This window comes from Scatophagus argus, chromosome 18 (assembly GCF_020382885.2).
Source record: "Scatophagus argus isolate fScaArg1 chromosome 18, fScaArg1.pri, whole genome shotgun sequence".
In the NCBI taxonomy this organism is placed as follows: Eukaryota; Metazoa; Chordata; class Actinopteri; family Scatophagidae; genus Scatophagus; species Scatophagus argus.
Genome location: NC_058510.1, coordinates 14,189,059 through 14,208,698, shown reverse-complemented (window position 1 = coordinate 14,208,698; position 19,640 = coordinate 14,189,059). Strand labels below are relative to the sequence as shown.

General features: G+C 39.7%; 2 protein-coding genes across 13 annotated transcripts in view; one reads left to right on the top strand and one right to left on the bottom strand.

Annotated features, from left to right (window-relative positions):
* Positions 1-725: 725 nt before the first annotated feature.
* On the top strand, positions 726-9,321 carry LOC124049280 (clavesin-1-like). Of its 2 annotated transcripts, XM_046370717.1 has the most exons (9): positions 726-1,082; positions 2,571-2,693; positions 2,980-3,939; positions 4,378-4,548; positions 4,664-4,782; positions 5,040-5,214; positions 5,413-5,523; positions 6,036-6,259; positions 6,636-9,321. In XM_046370717.1, the coding sequence occupies exons 3-9, from the start codon at positions 3,841-3,843 to the stop codon at positions 6,712-6,714; spliced, it is 978 nt and encodes a 325-aa protein (XP_046226673.1). In that variant the 5' UTR covers positions 726-1,082; positions 2,571-2,693; positions 2,980-3,840; the 3' UTR covers positions 6,715-9,321. The 2 variants fall into 2 exon arrangements, with proteins under 2 accessions (XP_046226673.1, XP_046226672.1); XM_046370716.1 differs by lacking the exon at positions 2,571-2,693.
* A 28-nt stretch (positions 9,322-9,349) lies between these two features.
* unm_hu7910 (un-named hu7910) overlaps positions 9,350-19,640 on the bottom strand; it is a 32,877-nt gene continuing 22,586 nt past the window's right edge. For 10 of the 11 annotated variants that reach the window (XM_046370715.1, XM_046370704.1, XM_046370707.1 and 7 more), the window contains 18 exons: positions 19,540-19,584; positions 19,099-19,128; positions 18,965-18,997; positions 18,231-18,266; positions 17,831-17,878; positions 17,392-17,490; positions 16,251-16,292; positions 15,271-15,356; positions 15,005-15,091; positions 14,747-14,897; positions 14,467-14,603; positions 14,256-14,354; positions 13,858-13,947; positions 13,491-13,628; positions 13,268-13,403; positions 12,779-12,870; positions 12,151-12,284; positions 9,350-11,918 (listed from right to left, as the gene is read on the bottom strand). In XM_046370715.1, the coding sequence (XP_046226671.1) occupies positions 11,768-11,918; positions 12,151-12,284; positions 12,779-12,870; positions 13,268-13,403; positions 13,491-13,628; positions 13,858-13,947; positions 14,256-14,354; positions 14,467-14,603; positions 14,747-14,897; positions 15,005-15,091; positions 15,271-15,356; positions 16,251-16,292; positions 17,392-17,490; positions 17,831-17,878; positions 18,231-18,266; positions 18,965-18,997; positions 19,099-19,128; positions 19,540-19,584 (1,634 nt within the window). In that variant the 3' untranslated portion in view covers positions 9,350-11,767. The remainder of the gene's footprint in view (positions 11,919-12,150; positions 12,285-12,778; positions 12,871-13,267; positions 13,404-13,490; positions 13,629-13,857; positions 13,948-14,255; positions 14,355-14,466; positions 14,604-14,746; positions 14,898-15,004; positions 15,092-15,270; positions 15,357-16,250; positions 16,293-17,391; positions 17,491-17,830; positions 17,879-18,230; positions 18,267-18,964; positions 18,998-19,098; positions 19,129-19,539; positions 19,585-19,640) is intronic. The other variant, XM_046370705.1, reaches the window with a different exon arrangement.

Sequence of the window (19,640 nt, the reverse complement as noted above, 5' to 3'; positions counted from 1 at the left end):
AAAGATCTTATTGGAATCACAGTATTGATTGTGTCTAGTTGAAAATACAGAACAGAAGAAAGAACAGAAGGTCTCATTTAGAAGGTATGTTTTAGTTTATAATGATCAGCTGATTAATTGCAATTGACAGAAAATGAATCATCGTCTAATAGTTATCAGGCAAAAAGTTTTTTCAAGTTTTTAAAATTGTCCATACCAGGTACATTAATATCTTTGGATCTTTAATTGTTAGTCAGTCTGAACTTAGGAATATACAATATATGTCTGAAAAACCCAAAACAAATGATGAAATTAAATTATTACTTAGTTTCTGGCCTAGGTCTTTAAAAAATAATGTATATATGTAGCTGTAAATATATGCTTGCAGTGGTGCTTTTTGTTATTGTTCTTTTTTTCTTATTTTTTTTTGGGGGGGGGAGGCATTCTTTGTCTTTTTGGGGGGTTTTCGCCATATTATATTACATCACATATTTTTTATTTTTACCCAAATCATTTAAATATAAACCACACGGGCACTCATAAACCTTCCTTCGGGTGTTGCATGTGTGTGTTTAACTAAGGATGGGTTAAATGCAGAAGACAAATTTAGTTTGTGCATGTAAAAATATATATAACTGTCAATAAAGCTGATTCTTCTTCTTCTTCTTCTCCTTCTTCAAAATAGACAGTTGTGATCATAAAAGCGCAGTAAACCTAAACACGCCCTAACGGCTTTTCTTTTGAAAGTAGTGACAGGAAGTTACATTGTTTATATTGAAAACTTGACGGTTTTAGAGCATCCTGACGTCTTTTCGGAGCACAAAGTGAAAACGCATCTCAGTCTGGTACTGCGCCGTCCTCCTCACACGTTACGATGCCCACACGGATTCACAAGGGCAGACTTTAATCATCTCTGACGCATTCAGGGACGTTAATTTTAATTTTTACTGTTCGTTTGCTTTTAATTTTGACGGAAACCTCTTTTGTCCGCGGGATACCTATGGCCACCGCCACCACCGTCCCCAGCATCAGCACCACTACCGGAGGGCCGTCGGGCCAGCCAGGACGGCCGGGATTCAACCAGCACACCTAGCAGGTTCACTGTGAGTATTCCAATGACATCTCTCTTTTAAGTGACCCTGAAAAACACCAGGCTGGATGTGGAAGGGGTTCATCTCAGCTAAATGTACTCACTTGTGGAGGATGCTCTCAATTTTTTTGCCTTCTTGTGAGGACATTTGGTGAGGATACACATACACGCACACACTGCCTCTATATCAAAAAGGTCACTTAATACATTAAAACTACGAATTTGGCGATTTAGATCAATTTAGAGAGTCCACATTAAATGCAAACTTTTCCTTTTAATATTGCGTCCCCATCGTACAAGCAGGGCAACATCCAGTCAGTTCAGGAGGGTTTATTTGCCTTCATGTTTGATCTCAGCGGTGGAAATGTAAAACAGAGTCCTGTGGGACCTTTAAGTGTCGGGGTTTTCATTATGCTGTCTCAGTGGATACACAGATTGGACGACATGTGACACAATTAATGTGAACGGCAGATGGGGACGAGCTGGAGGCGGGGGGCGGACAAGAGGTCATCTTAGGAACCAATCCCCATATAAGATGAAGATGAAAGAAATATAAAGATAACCTTTATTGATTCCACTCATTGAAACAGAACCGCAGCAGATTTATAAGAACAAAAGTAGACCTGTAGAATACATTGAAAAGTAAATTAAGCGAAGCCTACTGTGCTTCATTATAAACATTTGTTCAAAATGAGGAATACGAAAACAAAACAAAAGGTAAGGCGTACTTAAACACAAAAATAGACCAAACATGTAATTACAAAGTGTGTAAAGACAAACAATGGGTTAACGGACAGGCTAGCTGTGGGATAGTGCTAAATGCTAACATGCTCAGTGACAATGCTAACGTATTGACTTGAGTCAATTTATTCTGATGCTTTCTGATTCTGACTGAACAATTAAATAAAATGAAAACTATCTGACGATGCTTTTTTCTTTTTTTATTCTTCAGATGCTATAATTAAAGTCTGGCTGCTTCTGACCTTTATGTTTTGTTACAGAATATTAATTAAAAACTATTTTGATAATCATTTAATCCATTTTTCATGAGAAAGCATTATGTGGTTCAACCTTCACAAATGTGAAGATTTGTTGCTTTTAATTATTTTTAAAAAATTTAAAGTATTTGTTATTGTTTTGAGGTTTGGACTGTTTGTTTGACACTATGAAGGTGTTACTTTGGACTCTGAGTAATTGCGACCACATTTGGAACTATTTTCACATTTTCTACAATCCACTTGTTTAATGGAGAAAATAATGAGCAGATTAATTTGTAATTAAAATAATCATTATCCATTATCTGCAGTCCTATATAAAACAGGTAAAAATGAACTCTACCTGAACCAACCGTAAACCAACAGTAAAATCCCACTTTCACATTTGTGGGATCCAAGTATCCGTGTGTTCATTTATTTGTTTATTCATTGTGTTTGTTTAGATGCAATTCAGTTTTTGTGCACTCGCAGAGTTGCGGTTTCCTTTCGTGAGGCTGTTTATACAGGAAGGATAACACAGCCTGGTGTGTTGTATGCCAGGTGGCGTGCAGTGTTTCGACTGGGTTCATGGCTATGGCAGATAACACTGTGAATATGTGTGAATAATACATGAAGCACCAAAGGCAAAGGTAAAGTCTGCATTACAAAGCTAATGTAAGTTACATTTGCTGACATGCAGCACTGCACTGACTTATTAGAAAACCGCTACAACATTAAAAGATAAGTATTAATAATCCATTGATATATATGTCACTATATACATGATAGACAGTTTACTGCTCACACTTAAAGTACACTTTGCTGTTCATACTTTTGAAACCAGGACTTTTGTGTGGTATTAATAGGCCTCCTCCTTCCCAAGCAGATTTGAATACTTTTATAGAGTTAACGGTTAGTCTTTCTTCTCTCCTGTAGGCTGAGGAGGCCCCCCTTCAGACCCAGTTGCCTTAACTGACCTTTGACCCTTCTCTGAGAACCCGTGTAAGGGGTCACGACCGCAGCGCAGAACAACAGGACTGATCATCAAGCCTCCGGCCCCAACCATCATGACGAAGCAGAGAGTGGATGTCGCCCCATCACCCTGAAACCAGAACCTGAAAGATGACAGAGAGCAGGAGGAGGAGGGAGCTGTGAGACGCTGAATGGGAACAAAATTAGGACAAAAAGGATGTGAATTTAGCACTGACAATTACAGGACTGTGTTTTATTCATCAAACCGCATGTCTCTGATATGACTGAGATTCTGGCATCTGAAAACCTGTAACAGACTCAACCCAGCAACAAAAACCAAAAAACACTTTCAGCTTCCTCTGAACCAATAATGTAGAAGAAGACAGCAGAGACGATTGTTGATTTATGAGCTGTCACTGTAGGACAACAGTCCATCAAATACGACCACGATTGTCTCTTACTAACGAAATGTGGGATTTTTTTTGAAGAGTTTGAACTGTTTCAGTCATGCTCTGCTTTTATAAATCTGGAATTTAAACTCAAAGACATCACAAACACAGACAGCAAATAAGATTGTGTTTAAGATTATTAAGGGCAAAGACTCTATTTACCTCCTTGACAACCAAATTCACAACTGAGAGACTGTATGACAAAACAGTCAACAAAACCAAACGGAAATACGCCTTGAAGCTTGAGACTGAACCTTGAGATAAAGTTTAAGACATAAAAGTTTGAAAAACAAGTCCATGTGTTGATCTAGAGAGATCCAATTTGTGCAGAAACATATTTTGGACATTAGGAATCACACCAGAGTGAGACTCCACGATGACGCACCTACACGCTGGTCTGAGCTCAGAGACGACCGAGAAGGCTCGCTTAGAGCTGAATGAAAACCCGGACACTCTGCATCAGGACATCCAGCAGGTACACAGCATCATATTAGATTTCTGTATATTCTGAATTCATTGCCAGCAACATGATTTAAAAAAGGTTTGGGACAGGAGCAACAACAACAAGACTGGGCTGACTGTGTTACTGCTTAGAAAATACATGTTTGAAACATCCCACAGGTGAACAGGTTCACTGGTGACAGGTGACAGGATCATGACTGGGTCAGGCTCAGTCGTTCACAAGCCAGGGGGAGGGGCAAGGTTCACTATGTTGTGAAATATGTGATTGTACAAAGGATATTACCACATGAGCTCAGGAGCACTTTGTGGGTAAACTCAGTTTGTGTCTCTGAAGGACAGGGCCACAAATGAGCTTATAATGTAGATCTTGTTTTAATTCATTAAGAGTTTCAGTGGTGCAACTGACAACAGAGCTGAGTGATGCTCAATGTTTGTCTCTGTGTCATTACAGGTGCGGGACATGATTGTGACACGGCCAGACATTGGTTTCCTGCGGACGGATGACGACTTCATCCTCCGCTTCCTGAGAGCCAGGAAGTTCGACCAGATGGAAACCTTCAGACTGCTGGCCCAGTACTTCCAGTTCAGACAGCAGAACCTCGACATGTTCCAGAGCTTCAAGGTCTGTGTTTACACTTTGAGTAAGAATTTGCAGCTTGGAGCTCCGCTTTCAAGTAGTAATTGTAGAACTAATTGTACTCTGTTCATGTAATTCTTCTCACATGTGTGTGTGTCAGGTGGACGATCCGGGTATTAAGAGGGCGCTGATGGATGGCTTCCCAGGCGTACTGGAGACTCCAGATCAACATGGCCGAAAAATCCTCATCCTTTTCGCCTCCAACTGGGACCAGAGCAGGTACCACACACACGTGCGAACACACCACACACGAACACACAAACACACACACTATTGATTGAAAACAACAAAAAGCCTAATGAGTCATTTCTGTGCTTAGACTAAAATTAGACAAGAACACATGCAGTCACTTGAATTGCAGATAATTACAACTTACAGCGTGACCGTCACCCTCCTTTTAACTATTGATTAGCTGATAAAGACTTAACACACACACACACACACACACACAGTAATCTTTTCCTCCTCCTCGTCAGAAACTCTTTCACAGACATCCTACGGGCGATCTTGCTTTCTCTGGAGGTCCTGATCGAGAACCCGGAGCTCCAGATCAACGGTTTCATCCTCATCATTGACTGGAGCAACTTCTCCTTCAAACAGGCCTCCAAGCTCACCCCCAACATTCTCAAACTGGCTATCGAAGGCCTTCAGGTGCACAAAAATCACCATAAACACACTCCAAACAACTGGACTTTAAATGTGGCTGAACTGATTCAGGCTAGCAAATTGTTATCAGGTTAAAATGATCCTGTTATATCTTTGTTAAACTTGTCGACGATGAATGAAGTTATCTTGATTAACTCTCCTCCTGGTTTTCTCTCCTTTGCTTGTCTCCTTTTGACTCCTCAGGACAGTTTTCCCGCTCGTTTTGGAGGAATCCATTTTGTGAATCAGCCGTGGTACATTCATGCCATGTACACCATCATCAAACCTTTCCTCAAAGACAAGACCAGGAAAAGGGTGAAACACACAATCTTCCATCCTCATTCTTCTTTTCTTCGTTCTCTTCCTCTTCTGTCTCATCTTTTCATTTCATACATTCTGTTTTCATTTGTCTCCTTGTCTCATCTTCCTTTTTCTCCTCTTGTCTTTCTCCCCCTTTCGGTCACTTGCTCCCCTTTTGTGGTCTCCTCTACTAGTTCCTTTCATCTCACCTCTCGTCTTTCCTATTCTCTTTCTACTTCTTCCCTCTAGTCTCCTTTCTTTTTCACCTAGTCTACTCCTTCTGTTTCATCTTTTCTTTTGATTATATACGCTCCTCTCCTTTGTTCCTCCCTTGTTTTTCCTCTCACCTCTTCTCCTTGTTTCCTCTCCTGTTCCCCTCCTTTCTTTTCCTCTCTGTTTCCTGTATTCTTTCTCCTTCTTTTCTTGTTTTTTCTCCTCCCCTCTCCTTGTTTCCTGTCCTGTCTTTGTCTTGTCACCTCTACTCTCCTTGTTTCCTCTCCTCTCCTCATCTTGTCTCCTCTCCTCAGATCTTCCTCCACGGTAACAACCTGAACTCACTGCACCAGCTCATCCAGCCTGAGTGTTTGCCGTCAGAGTTCGGTGGGACTCTGCCTCCGTATGATATGGGCATCTGGGCTCGAACGCTGCTCGGACCCGACTATAACGACGAGACTGAGTACACGCTGACCTACGACGCCCTGCACGTCAGGGAGAACTGTGGAGGAGGAGGAGACAAGGACATGATGAAAAGGTGAGAAAAGGAAAAAGATAAAGAAAAAAAGACACATTTCACATGCCATGTGTCAGGATCTTCCCGAATATGATGAACCGCTGTAGATTAAACCAGCTAACAGTTTGCAAAGTAGTCAAAATGAGCTCATCCTTAAACATCAACATCAGTGAAATGCAACATCACTGCAGCTGTACTATCAATTTAAAAAATATCAGATTTGACAGTAAAACTCTGACAGGGAACAGTGAGTGTGAGTACTATGATACTTCATGTACATTTTGCTGATAATACTTGCCATACTTTTACTTACTCTTAAATATCTAAATACTCTTCTTCCATCACTGATTGCTCTTAGTGTTTCTCCAGCTATCAGACAAATCTGTGTGTGTTTCAGGTCTCAGTCGGCAGTTGAATCAGGAACTCTGCGACAAACGGACAGAGACACCAGCACACCATTACTGGCCCTGGACTAAACACACACACACACACACACACACACAGCACACACAGAAACAGTAACACATGCATACCCTTAGAGCCATCAGACAACAACACACACACAGATCTATTAACACACATACAGATTACAGCATATTTTAAAGACAAGAACAAACCACAGCATGTACTGTGATACTTACGCACACATCTATGTAACACACACACACACACACACAACACCAGCTGTGTATTAAGCTGGTAAATGTGTTATGTTCTTTCGTCCTGAGGACATGAACTTTGACAGCACTGAACTTCCTGAAGAGGACATGCACATGCACATGTACACACACACACACACACACACACACAGTCTGTCCTGTCTCTGAGCCGTCTAATGCCTCCCTGCTGAGCCTCTCTCCAGACAGCAGCTTCTGTCCTGATGTCCACAACAACGGCGACACACTCTGAAGTGTGTTTGTCTGTGTTTCTGCTGCACGGCCGTGTGTCAAATCTGTCAGAAACAATCAGGATTGTGACATCGTGATAACATTTAATCTATGATCCGATTCTGTTAGTCAGTCAGGAACATGAAACCTGAGAATCAAACATGATAAAAAAGTTGTGGTGGAACTTTACTTAAACCTCAGAGAACAACAGATTGACACCAGGTCACATTACTAAACAGATAAAATCATGTCCATTATTAAGAAACATTCAGGGCTGATTACCCCAACAAGGATTCATTTAAACAAAGTTTTAGATTAAATCGATAAAGTCAGATTTAGATAGTGTCAGTGTTTGAGGAAGACAAGCATCGTGTTGATGAATTATTCTGAGCCTTATTTATGGGAAAACATATGCATTTTTAATCAAACAGTATTAAGGGATTTTGTCACACATACATATCTACATGTGTTACATCTATCTGGGGGGATAATAATGTATATCTCTTGGAATTATAGTTCCCATAACCTTTCAGGGGATGTAAACAATGAGTGTAATTGTGCCAAAAAGTCATTCAGTTAGCTGATGTCTAACTTACTTTTCTTCACTAATATTTGTTTACCCTTTGGCAAATTGGTGCCCTTACAAGTATGCTGAATTAGCTGCTGGCACTTCCTGTGTGCAGTGTACACATACATATACAGACAACTATGACTGGATTATGTTGACACTGAAGAATCTAAAATTATGAGGTGCACAAAATGCTTCCTGCAGTATTTTTCCTCTCCTGAAACCCCACGAGGCGCCTCACAGTATGAAAATCTCTAGAAAAAAAGTGATACAATGAGTCACCAACAGATCTGATAATTATTACAAATATTTCTGTATCAGCTTTAATAAAAACAAATGTTGCAGCAATAAATCTGGCTGTTCTAGTGGAAAAAACATGTAATGGTTTAGAGCAGGTGAATACTGGATTAGATCATCTGCTGGGCACAAACACGACTGCAATGGGATGACCACGTTGCTCTGTGTTTGTTGGCTACTGTTTGTAAACAAGTTAATATTAACAACTTAATGAGGTGCTAATTGTGTTTACAGCTTGTTTCTGCTGCCCCCAAGTGGCCAATAATCAGTTCATGCGGCTTTAAAAAGTTCAGATTTGTGTGTTTCAGATTTTTCGGTTCAGATTTGGGATGAAACACAATGATGAGTCACAATTTAATTCAAAATAAAAGATAATCCTTGTTGGTGAAACTCGGCCATAAATGTTTGCAAGAACTTTTATCTTCAGTGTTTTCCAAGCTATAAATCTAAGATCTCAAATTTCAGACAACTGTTTTGACATGGCGGTTTCATCACTACAAATTCTTTATCTATCTGCTGGACTTTTTTTTCTCATTAATGAATCAAAATACTGAAAATTCAGCCTAAAGCTTTGTGTGTTAATTGTGCTGAAATCTGAATGAAATTCAATGGAGGTGAAACATCAGTTATCAAAGGAAAGAAGGAAGGACGACGTAAAAGAAACTTCATCTTAATAGAATGATGTCACCTTTTTTCTTTCATGTAAAATAACAAAATCACATTGAGTGAGGCCAGCTTTGCACAAGCATTTCAAAATTAAAGTACTACACATGTCGTCACAAACCGCAAGACAAATCGCAGACCACGTGCATGAAAATAAAAAAAAACTGTTCTACCAGAGTGAAATATTTCAGAAGTTGCTGGTGCTGTGAAGAGAACACAGGATGCCAAATTATCTCCTTTAACCTCTACTGCAGTAAAGGGAAAGATTGTTTTTATTGAATTAACTTATCTTAAGATTGTATATTATTGTTAAAAGCATTGTTACACTGCAAAAAAGTGACACACTTGGCAGATTTCATCCTGAGATATTTGAAGTCAAATTATCTTCAGTCTTTGCAGGGTAATTAATTTTAATTTCTACCTGAGATCAGATAATCTCAGAAGCATAAAACTAGTTGAACATAAATTAAGACCATGAGCAGGTTGATAATTTTACTTTGAAAATATCTTAATATAATATGGATCATCTGTAAACTATAAAGGCTGAGTTTGTCATCATGTTTTTGCAGTGTGTTTGACTCATCAGGGCTACACTGACCAGTGATCTGTTCTCCACTCAACTGTAATGTATTTCCTTTCAATGAATGTATAGAAGTAAACATTTACACCCACATGATTGTGTTGTGTTTCATTGGGAACAGTGGGAATTTTATTTTGAAGGGACACGATTTGAACAGTTCACAAAAAAACAATAAAACATTTATTTCTTTTTCTTAAATTCAGATTGTTATACAAAAATTCAAATATTGCACTTTTTACTTCACTACATTTATCTGTTTAGTTGCTTTACAAATTTTATATTTTCACTCAAAGCATGAAAATATACAAGTACAGCTAAATGAATTAGTTGAATGATCAGTTGACAGAATATTAATTAATTAATTAAGTATAATAATAATAATTGACTAACTATTTTAACAATCATTCACATAATTTAAGGTGCAAAAAAGTCTTGGTTCTAGTTTCAGAAATGTGAAGATTGGCTGCTTTTTCTTATAATTATTTTAATAATTATAATGTGTTTTTAATAATGTTAAGGATTGGATTGTTGATTTGACGTTATGAAAGCGTCTCTCTGGACTCTGGCTCATTGTAATCACATTTCTCACTGCTTTCAGAATTTTTGCAAACAAAACAATCACTCAATTACAGGGAGAAATAATCAGCACACTAATCCATAATGAAAATAATCATTAGCTGCATTCGTACACAAAACAGTGAGAAAGGAGCTCCACCTCTGCCAAGTACAAAGTCAAATCCTGCTTTTACATTAATGCATGAGTAATAACCTAATCATGATATAAAACAGTGTAGTCACAAGGGAGTACTTCTACTTTTTAGTACTTTTACTTGTAACAGAGTATTTTCACAGTCTAGCAATAGTACTTTTACTTCAGTAAAGGATCTGAATACTTCCTCCACCATTGGTTTTGTGTGTGCTCTATCACTTTAAATTGGGCCAAATGGCAGCTACAGATGCAGAATCCATCTGACTCTGAGGTCTGTTTGACAACACTGTGCAACTGGGAACAATGTGAGAAACCACAGAGTCAACAAAACTCAGACATTGAGGGAAGGAGCACTTTTCCAAATCTCAGCATTTTCAGAAAGATGGATCGTGACGGGTTTGTGCATTTATGTCATCGGCATTTTAACCAGTCACTGGTTCCAATTACAAAACAATCTTCACGGGTCAGAGAATTTGTTGAGTGGAGTCTTTGATGTAAATATGACCTCAGATGATGATTACAAAGAAATGACACATGCAGCTCCTGCTGACTGAATGTAAATTGCACTACAGTTGGCAGCTGGTTTAAAGGATCACAGACAGAAGAAGTAGTCAGTGATCCTGTGTGTGACTTCAGCTTGACAGCTTCTACACTACTGAAATTTAAGTCAAATATTACTGGAATTATAAATTTTAGCTTTAAATACATATTTATCACATCTCACAGAATGGGGCAGATTTTCCACAAGTCAAGATTGCTGTGAAATTCTTTTGCCATTTCAAAACGTTCAATACTGCATTAAAACCTCTGAACTGCACTGATGATTTTCAGTTTTGAAAATTTTCTGCTGAAGGGTTTCATGCTTTGTCACATTTCTTCTGTTGATGCTAATGAATTACCAAAACATATGATGTCCAGTTAAATGCAAACTGGAACAGACACAGTTGTCTCATAAAGACCCAATGTGGATGCCAAACAAACAAACACACACTTTTGTGATTTGTTTTGTTTATCTGCATTTTTTTATTTTTAATATAAATATAAATCATCTTTTAGAACATCTTGTGTTTCCTTGTTACTGTGCAAAAGTGACGGGGGAAAAAAAAGAAACTAAAAACCCAGCTGAATAAACTGAAGAAATGCATAGAGGTTGAGCTAAAATTAAGGCGTTTTTTTTTTTTTTTTACTTATTTCATAAATGTTTCCACAACATTATCATGACTGACTGTGACACATTTCAAAGTGTAATGAAGGAGATTCCCTCAGTTTGTTCAAATGTTTTAACAATTTATCTCTAGAAGACATGAAACACCAGCTAGTTTTGGTTGCTACGTTCAAAAAAAAAAAAATAACAAAACAAAACAAAAAAAAAAAACCCACCTGCCGATGACATCCAACTTTTCCAAAAAAATTCCCAGATTTAGAAAATACAATTTGAAATCCATCACAGGATATCCACGACAGTGCAAACAGTGAACTCGGTCAATAAAGGCTAAAACAAGTACCGTGTATGTTCAGTTTGGTTTTTGGTGAAAGTTTAGTTGTAAAGTCAGTAGTGATTTTGTTTTCATTTCCATCCTTCAGTCTTATGGTTTAATCCTACAACAATTTTAGCAGTTTATCCATAGAAAAAGCAAAAATAATCCCCAGTCAGTCCGTCGACCAAACTTGTCATATGATTCTTCTCAGACTCATTCTGTCAGCGTTTTTAACAGTTTATCCACAGGAGAAGAATCGGATAGTCCGAACCGTCAAACCGCCTTGACCAGGTCTGTGGTCTGGATTTATCTTCTTCTTTGCTGGTCCTTGGTGTGTTAATTTCCATCTAAATCGGGCTCAGAGTCTGGCGCTGGTACGCCGTTAACTCAGGGTGCCAAACATCCACGATGAAGATGAGGCGGTAACTGTCTGCTTCCTGCCAAACCTCGTGCTCGAAGGAGTCGTCAAAGATGAGAACTTTACCCTCCTCCCATACCCTGTGACATGTAGAAGAACGAGAGTTTAGCACTTACATGAAGAGATGAGAGAAGGACAGGACATAAGACAAGGACAAAAGACAGGAGCTGAGAGAAGACAAGAGGAGAGTGGTGAAGAGGAGGGAGAAATGAAATGAGGAGGATGAGGAAAATACAAACAATATGGAGTAAGGCGAGGAGAGAAAAGAAGAGGAGCGCAGACAGAGAAGAGAAGAGAAGAAGAGTCGAGAACCTGGTCTGGTTGGTGCAGCGGATCCTGCAGCCCTGTTTGGGGATGACAAGGCCGAGGTGCATCCTCAGTCTGCAGTTAGTGGGACCAGTGTGAGGCCACACATGAGTACCTGGCTGCATGACTGAGAACTTAATCTGAACACACACACACACGTATTAAAAAACATAAGCAGTTTAGCACTGGTCAAGCTCACACCATCAGATTATGTTCACTAAACTGAGAGTTATGTTTCTAAACAGTCCTGGTGCAGAGGTTAAGAGCCCAGATTTGGTTTTAAATTCAAGCAGTTTGGGAGAGTTTAGGGATATCTTCTGCAATAAAAACCTTAAAATAAAAATGGTTAATGATTTTTACCAGCCTTTTGGTTCAAATCAAAACACGATAATACTGAGGAGTCAGTTTTAAATATTAACATGCCTGAGTGGCGATGACATTGTTATGGTTGAAGTTTAAGTAAATCTTTTTTATTTATAAGTTGTTCATCTTTTGTGCTGATGAATCAATCACGAGAGCTCCCTGCCAATCCAAGCTGTAGAAATGCTCCGACTGTGAATTATGTGACAAATCACAACTTCATGAGAAGCTTCACAAGCTCAGTGTCTGTGTGTGAGTGTGTGTGCGCGCATACCTGTCCTCTCTTGCAGCCTGTAGCTTCGGGGTATCTCTCTAGCAGTGAGCAGGTCTTCGGGACACCCTGACATGCATTTCCAGCTTTTCTGCCTAAACACAAAAAAGCAGTCAAACCTCTTTAGAGCTGCGGTTAATACTTCTTATTATCTATTTGCTTTGCTGTTCAATTAGTCATTCATTCATCAGAAAGTCAGAAAACAGCGAAAAAGTTCCAGGAGTCCAAGTTGATGTCCAATCAAGAAACCAAACCCCAAAGACTGATTATCTGATTATTTACTCACTGGCTTGTATAATGTTTTGTTTTTTATGAAAAGCGTAAGGGACTACAATTCCAATTTCATTTCACAAGCTTGTGCTTTATTATGATAAGTTGAATCTTGAAAGATACTGAAACTATCAAATTCTTTATGTGTTGTCCTGAGAATTTACTGAGGTGAGACGGAATAACAGTGAATTATTTGCCACATACACACATTTGAGTGTTTACCTTGTTGCCACAGTGTGTATTGGCCCCACTCTCCTTTCTCTCTCAGGTTCTCCTCCTCAGGTATGAAAAATCCAGTGTTTTGGTCCATCACAGCCAGAGCCTCATCCCTGATTGTCTTCCAGTTCCTCTCTAGCATCTAAAGACACACGTGCACACCTCTAATTTAAAATGTTACTAAAAAGAAGCTGTCTTGTATACATGTAATCACACGTTGACACTTCACCTTGACCAGATCGGTGTATCCGGTCTCTTTAGGGGTCCACCAGGGCTGAGCCTTCAGTCCATCCACATTGTACAGAGATCTCTGCCACACCGAGGCAAAATGGCCACGTTTGTGACCCAACTCATACCAGTAATAGGCCTGGAGAGACAGTCAGGTGAATATTGTAAATGATTGCTTGTCATTTTTTAATGTTCAGTTTACAATGATCTACAACCAAGCAACTTTTAAAAATGATCTGACTATCAAAACAGTAACTTATTAATTATCTTGTGATTGACTGACTGATAAATCACTCAAATGTTTGGGATTAAGAGACAAACATACCAGGTAAGCAGCCATGTGACTTGTGAATGTGTGTGTTACTCACACTGCTGTCTCCGACCCTCTGCAGGGCATCACCCAGGTGGAAATAAAAACGTCCGTCATCCGTCCCTGGTTCACCGGACTCCAAACCCTCCTGGAGAGACAGAAGATGGCAGTGTTGTTTTTTTAATCACATGAATCTGATTTCTTACAAGTCGTTTTATATGACAAACCTGACTTCTCTAATCTGGGGACTACAAAAATCTGATTTTCCAGCTTGATTTCTCAGTCAGGCAGCAATGATTTACTGCACATGAATCTCACACACTTAAATCAGTGAGCCATAGTACCAAAGTAAGGTCAGTAGCAGTTCAGTAAGCACTTTAGGTGCACGTAAATGTGATGAATGAAGCTCCTCACAGATATACACACAAACATACAAACTGCTGTGTGTCTGTTCACCTTCAGGTAGGGTATACTCTCTGCTATCTTGTTCTCGGACTTCAGGACAAAGCCGTAGTGAACTTTAGCAAAGCCGTTGCTGGGGGCAACAGCCAGGACCTGTGGGCGAAATGCGGAGGTCACACAGCCAGCTTCAACACCAGCAAACTGCTGTCATTCATAAAACATGACAAGATATGTTTGTGTTTGGTGAAACTATCAGCATACACACCTCTTCATACACCTTCTTGGCACCTTTGTTGTCTCCTAGCAACAGGTGAGCAACACCCAGGTCGTTCTTCAGGCTGATGTCTTCTGGAAAGATCTGAGTCAACCTCTCCAGAGTCGCCAGAGACCCACGCATCCGACCTGTGACACACCAAAAAAAAAACACTCACTCACTCACTAAGATCGTCACATCACTGTATTTAATCAATCACTGTATACAGTTAGCTCAGTTGGTAAGAGCATGGTGCTAATAACGCCAAGGTTGTGGGTTGCATTTGTGTTACCCAGGAACTGCTGTCTCTCAGCTCGTCTCTTCAGTGCGGCTCTCAGGAGGTCAGAGGTCACATCAGGAAGCTCAGCAGCTTCTCTATAGCTGTTGACGGCTCTCTGTAGCATGTCATTACTACGCAGCTTCTCAGCCAGGTCGTCCTCCGCCTGCCACACACACACACACACTCATTATTGTAACAGCATTCTGATACAGTATCAGTGCAGTACCAGTTCACTGTACTGGAGTACTGTGCAGTAGAACTGTGCAGTACCTGAGCTTTTCCGTAGCGAGCGCGAGGACTCTGTGGATACTGCTGCACCAGTGCCTCAAATGCTCTCAACGCCTCCTCCAGCTTACCCTGATACAAAGAGGACAGATACATAGTAAGAGATGCCTCAACTACAGAAACAAACAGATTATTGATACTGAACAAAAATACAGGAACATATTCTGGACAGCAATGTAAGCTAAATGTACTCTAAATGAAGGTGTTTGTGTTTTTGCAGAAAAGCAGACAGGCATTTGTGTCACGTGTACCTTTTTGCGAAGTTTTTCTGCAGCGTCGATTTCTGCTTTAATGCTTTTATCAAACTTATTCAACAATTTTGGTTTCTTCTTTTTTGCTGAAGGAGGATGAAGAGAAGATGATATAAAACAAAAAAGAAGAACAGCAGAGAAATAAAACACACGACCCAGAGGAAATACACACCAATCAGCCGTAATGTTATCACCACTGACAGGTGCAGTGAATAGCATTGATTATCTCATTACAGAGGCCCCTGGCAATGGGTGGGATAGATAAGGCAGCAAATGAACATTTTGTCCAAAAAGTTGATGGGTTGGAAGCAGAAAAATGGGCAAACGTGAGGATTTGTGCGACTTCGACAAGAGCCAAACTGTGATGGCCAGACGACTGGGTCACAGCATCTCAAAAAGTGCAGCTCTTGTGGGATGTTTCCGTTCTCCAGACAAGACAAGGCACCATGATGAACTACGGGAAGCAGGTAACCCGGCTGAGGCAGTGTGATGCTTTGGGCAAAGCTCTGATGGGAAGCCATGGGTACAGCCATTCATGTGGACCTACCTAAACATTGTTGCTGACAAAGTACATCCTTTCATGAAAACAGTATTCCCTGAAGTCTATGGCCTCTTTCAGCAGTATAATGCGCCCTGCATCGCTGCAAAACTGATTCAAGAAAGATTTGAGGAACACAGCAACAAGTCTGAGGTGTTGACTTGATCTCCAGATTCTCCAGATCTTAATCTAATTGAACATTTGTGGGATAAGCAAGTCCAATCAATGGAGGCCCCACCACGCAGGACTTCAAAGATGTGCTACTGACGACTGACAGCTTGGTGTCAGATACAACAGCAGGCCTACTGGTCTAGTGGCATCCATGACTCAACGGGTCAGGGATGTTTTGGGGACCTCCTCAATATTAAGTTGGAGGTAATAATGTTATGGTTGATTGGTGTATATTTTTCACCTGTCTTTTCAAATCTTTGTCAGTATTTACCTTTTTCCATAACCTTCTCTTCAGTCTGCTTCCCGGCTGTTTCTATGACACAGGAGAGATGGAGTTAACACTTAATATTCACCTCAGTCACAGATGAACAACAATTTGGTTTAATGACATAAGTGAAAAGAAAAAGAATCATAACCTATACATCATGTGTCAGGTGAACAAAATTGATCTAACATTAGCAATTAGTGTGTTTTAGTTAAAGACTGAACTGAAAAGGTCATGTGGTCATTACATCAAAAACAGATTTATCCTCCTCCTTTATCCTAGGGAGCAGAGATGTGATCAGAAACTTTTGCTCAGATGGTGATGCTAGAAGGAAGGTTGGGGGTCACCAAAATCATACAGAAATATCCTTTGGGTACCATGAATGTCCCTGCTGTTGTGGAAATTGGTTGCTGTGAACAAATCATCCTTCTAAGGTACTACCACTCACTGCAGTGAAAATGAAACCTGTGCGCCGTGAAGAAGAAGATGTCAAAGTAGTATAAATTCTACAGTAAACTCTCATGGTGAAATGTGGCAAAACTGTCATCTCACTACTGGCCAGTAGGTGGTGGTGTTTTCCTGCTGCTGACAGAAGGGCTCTTGTGTGTTTTGTGTGTTATGGTACTACTTAAAGGTAATATGCTAATTTCCTATAACAACAGTCACATAACTGCAACGTATTAGCTTCCAATGTCAATGAGAGCATTACCATATCCATGGCCAGCCTTGAGAGGATTGCCTATATTTCAACAGTGAATTCTGGGGTCGCAGAACCAAGAATCAACAATCTTTGTCCAGTTGGTTTCACTTTGGTGTAACGGACATCAATTGCTATATCCTGCAGGGCATGTCTTATAATAATAAAAGTGTTTCCGAACACACGTCTGATTGAGTCCCACTGTGCTGTCTGCAAACTAAGTAGAAACAAAGCGTGTGCAGATGAAAATTACTGAAGAGACAGTTTTAGAATGTAAACAAACATCAGTTTCTCTACAAACCAACACCCTTTTACTTATGCTAAAGTTATTTGCACGTGTGGCATATGTTCATGGTGTTTATGACCATGTTTATGGTCATGTTTTTTAGCATCTTTCCAAATACTACATGAACAATAAATGAGTGTGTGTGTGCATATGGGTGCCCTCACCGTCACTTTCTGGAGCACGCTCCGTCTCCTTGGGTGCTTCACTCTGTGGTTCTGGTTCTACTGGTGGTTCAGACTGGTTCTCTGCTTCTACAGCTGGTTCTGACAGCACATAAACAATACTATTATGAACTTCACTTCAATGACTGAGAAAAGTCAGAGCACTTTTAGGACATAAAAAGCTCTTTCTTCTTGTTTGCTGATGTTGTTTTCTAGTTGGTTTTTACAGGAATTCCTCTACAGTGACCCAGTCACTGAGTCACTGAGGTTCCTTTCCAAAATACTTAATCAAATCCATCCTAAAATTAAAAAAAAAAAAGTTGCTTAAGTAGCTGCGTGTTCAGGGAAAGCAACATTTTGTATATTTCCTCAACTGTATTTTAGACCAATGTCAACAATGAACCATATTTAAGGCACTAAATTCAGACAGTTCATACTATACCTGCTTCCTGTGTGAATTTGGAGCTTGTTAAGTATTGTGTGGACTCCACTATAGAACAAATAGAAAAGGAAAGGAAATATTAAGGCTTATTATTATGAGTAGTGTCATCACCACATAAAACACCGCTCATATATTATCAGAGCAAACAAAGCTCATAAATGTCGATATCAGTGAAAATGCTTGATAATTGATTATACTAAAGCCACAACTGCAAAACAAGATTTTTGAGATAAAACTAGAACAAAGAGCCTGTATTTGCTTGCATTCTTCTTTAAACCTGTGTTTAAGTAAACAGGGCTGAACAAAACGCAAAATAAATATATTTCAACACTTTGGAAAATATACTTTGCCACCTCAAATGATGTGATCTGTTTTAACCCTGACACTATGTTCGACTCACCTACACTCTCCTGCGGCGGCGGCTCCTCCACCAGAGCTGCAACCGAAAAAAAACACAGAAGACACCATCAACAGTTCAGTGTTTATCCACAGCTGCTGTTTGCACCAAAACATACCGACAAGGGATTGACCAATATGGATGCTTATTAGTAAAAATTTAGAATAACCAGTGATGGGAAGTAACTAAGTCCAGTTTACTGAAGTACAATGTTGAGGTGCTTAAGCATTTCAGTCAGACAGTGTCAAGGCGGGACACTGAGTGAGAGCACACAGTGGTCACTACAGGGAGACAGAGGATGCTGTATCAGAGCCAACGTAACCTGTTTTTAAATTACTTTGGCCACGATTTTGATAATAGGTTAATCAATTTGTCATTTTTCAAACAAAAATGTCAAACTTTTGGATGGTCCCACCTTGTTAAATGCAGATTTTCTGATAGTAAATGAAGAGTCTTGGGGTTTTGGACACTTTCAGATGTCAGTTTGGGTTGCGGGAATATTTTTCACAATTTCTTGATATCTTATAGACTAACTGATTAATTGAGAAAATTGTCAACATATTAGTCAATGGTTGCAGCCCAACTACTCTACTGTACAGTTACTACTACAGTCTTTACTACTGCTTATTGTGCTGATACTGCTGTTGTTACAACTACTGCTACTGCATTTAGTACTGTTACTGCTACTACAGCTCATAAATTCTATATAATCCTGCAGGCAAAGGTAAAGGTCTCACCTCCAGTTGTGTCTATGGTGTCAGTTTGTTCCTCTGAAATAAAGAGATAAAGAAAACATCAACACAGCAGAAAAGATTAATGATGAAAACTATAAAGTAAAAGCAGAGGACACAGAAAAAGAGACTTTACTCACCATAAGGATGCGCGCTGTCTCGAGGATCATCTGTTAGAAACACAGGACGTGTACATGTGTATGTTAAAGCTTACACTCAACAGTTTAACAGCGGATGACAGAAATCACCAGATGGAAGAAGGAATGAGCCATCAAGAAGGCTGTCCGAAAGCCATTTGAAACACAGTGATGCTGGATCTTATGTAATACTGAAAACTCATTGAAGGTATTAAAAGACAGCAGGCTGTTTCAAATTTGACACATTTTACAGACTTCCATTTAAACTGTGTGAATCGCAAAGATATAATGCAGGAATCGGGCAAAGTGAGTATCAGCCTTATCATGCTGTCCACATTGGCTGACTTGTCGTCTTTTTGAATACACATCTTATCATTAAGGCCATATGTGTCAATAAAGAGAAAGGAAGACAAGAAATAGGCTATTAAGACTGTGTTAACTGACCTGGAACAAAGTTCTCTTCCACCAGCGGAGGGAGAGGGACAGCGGCTGGAGATCCCAAAACACACAGGTTAAAACACGTACATGAGGGCACGCACACACAC